Genomic DNA, 2,563 nt, shown 5'->3' with positions numbered 1-2,563 from the left:
CACACACACACACACACACACACGCACAGACTCTAGAACCAGCTTCATGTGATTACAGTTACAGACACACACACATCAAAAAACACAGGTAACATACACATGCGCGCACATTACAGCTCCTCCATATCAGTGCTTATAGAAAGATGATCATGTGTCTGATCAGCTCTGTCTTGACCTTAAGATTGAGTGGGTTTGATTCCCATATTGACAGAGATGACAAAACTGGCCGTAGCTCCCGTGGCCCTCTCAAAATTTCCCAGGGGAAATTTTCTAGTTTTAGTTTTACTGTAGTCTTTGTGTCAAACTGTCATTTTAGTTTTTGTGCTTTCACACCAACAGCAGTTGGTTCGCACTAAACAGTCCATTCAAACCAAAAGGTCTTAGTTTGGTTCGTTTTCGTCGGTGTGAAAGCATCATTCGCACTCGGACGCACACTAAATCAAGCGGACCAAGACCTCTAAAAAAGGGCTGATCTCGGCCCACTTGATTCTGCACCAAATGCCAATCTCTGGTGAGAACGCGAACCTGGACCTTTCATTGAAAAGTGAAAGGGTATGTGTCAAAGTCCCGCCCACAATGTTTAATGATTGACAGGTGATCTCTGTGCAGTGCAGAGACACAACAGCAATGAGCTTTTAGCAACAAACATGGAGACTAAAGAAAGTGAGGAACTAAAATACAGATTTTAACCAACTGCTCCTTCAATGATCTTTGTCTATTTGAGTTTACACAACTCTGCTGTGTCTCCGATAGACCAAACAAACCCAACTCCAGCATGTAGAGGCTGAGTGAATGTGGTCTGGACTCTGTGGAGGAGAGTCATGGCTTCAGAGACGCTGTAGAAGGACAGAATACCTGCACTGTGATCCAGATAAACTCCTACTCTGGAAGACGGAGGACCTGAGACTGGAGTCTCGATGTCGTTGAAACAAAATGTGAATCTGTGTTTGGAGCACTCTAATCTCCAAGATTTGTCACTACATCCAAACAAACTTTCTCTCCCTGCTCTGCTGATATTCTTGTATGCGACTGCCACAGAAACTCCTTTTCCTCTCCTCTCCACCTCCCAGTAACAACGTCCAATCAGACTCTCTCTACTCAGGACCTGATACCATGTGGTGAATCTGTCTGGGTGACTAGGAGAAAACATTGGTTTAAATGCCAATGTCACTTGGTTCCCAGATAAGATCAGTTGTGTGCATGCTGTGTTTGGATCCAGTGTGATTTCCTGTGAATATCTTAAGAAGTCAGCTCTGGTCCTGGGCTCTGGTGGTGGTGTCAGTAAAACATCCACTTGAGTCACTGTCAGTGAGATGTTTGTCCATGTGTCTCTCAGAAGGTCCTGTAGTTTGTCTCTGAGCTGTGACACAGCTGCTGTCACATCCTCAAAGTGTCTGAGAGGACGGATGTTGATGCTGGATGAGTGTGTAGATGGACTGAGTGCTGACAGTGAGGGGTAGTTGTGTAGAAACTGGGTGTGATCCTCTGTGTGCGACAGCAGCTTCAGCTCAGCGTCTTTCCTCTTCAGCTCAGTGATCTCCTGCTCCAGCTTCTTCTCAAGCTCTTTGACTCCACTCACTTGAGTTTCCTGCTGGGATCTGATCTGCTGCTTCAGCTCAGAGCTTCTTTTCTCCATCAGACGGATCAGCTGAGTGAAGATCTTCTCACTGTCCTCCAGTGCTTTATCAGCAGAGCCATTGATGGCCTCCACCTCCCGTTGAAGCACCTTCACATCTTTCTCTCTGAGCTGGATTCTCTGCTGGATTTTCTGTCGACTCAGCTCCAGCTCTCTCTGTCTCTCAGTCCTTTCTGCTGCAGCTGAGACTGTGTCGTGGCCTTTATGTTCAGCCACAGAGCAGAGATAACAGATACACTTCTGATCAGTGCGGCAGAACATCTTCATCACCTCATTATGACGAGAGCAGATGTTCTCCTGGAGCTTCTTGGAGGGCTCCACCAGCTTGTGATTCTTAAATGTAGGAGACTCAAAATGAGGTTCAAGATGATTCTCACAGTAGGAGGCCAAACATTGCAGACAGGACTTGACAGCTTTGAGTTTCCTCCCAGTGCAGACATCACAGGCCACATCTTCGGGTCCAGCATAGCAGTGATCAGCAGGAGCAGCTTGGAGTCCAGTCTTCTTCAGCTGCTCCACTAAAGCTGCAAACATTATGTTTTTCACCAGAGGAGGCCTCGGTGTGAAGCTCTGCCTACACTGAGGACAGCTGTAGATTTTCTTCCCGTCCTCTGCATCCCAGTGGGTTTTAATACAGTTGAAGCAGTAGCTGTGTCCACAGGGAATAGTCACTGGATCCTTCAGTAGATCCAGACAGATGGAACAAGAGAAGGTCTCCTGGTCCAGATGAACTCCTTTCTGCGCCATTTCACCTCTCACAGACGACGACGACTGTCTGAGTTTCTGTTGCTCAGAAGTGAAACTAGTTTGAGCTCTGATCTCAACAACATGTGTCTCTGCAGTGAACGGGGCCTGTCGGCTCCTCCTCTTCACCACATGTTGGTTCCACCCATCTTCAAACTGTAGATCTGAAGGGGAGGGAACAAG

The 2,563-nt window shown here is 47.1% G+C and overlaps 1 protein-coding gene across 1 annotated transcript; it reads right to left on the bottom strand.

Moving 5' to 3' along the window:
- Window positions 1–715: 715 nt before the first annotated feature.
- Window positions 716–2,563, bottom strand: LOC310997738 (tripartite motif-containing protein 16-like; the record flags this gene model as incomplete). Its single annotated transcript, XM_083987529.1, has 1 exon — window positions 716–2,563. The coding sequence occupies exon 1, from the start codon at window positions 2,381–2,383 to the stop codon at window positions 716–718; it is 1,668 nt and encodes a 555-aa protein (XP_083843655.1). The 5' UTR covers window positions 2,384–2,563.

This window comes from Trachurus trachurus (assembly GCF_905171665.1).
Source record: "Trachurus trachurus genome assembly, chromosome: 15".
Taxonomy (NCBI): Eukaryota; Metazoa; Chordata; class Actinopteri; order Carangiformes; family Carangidae; genus Trachurus; species Trachurus trachurus.
Note: the sequence above shows the minus strand (reverse complement) of the source record. Positions and strands in the feature narration are given on the sequence as shown.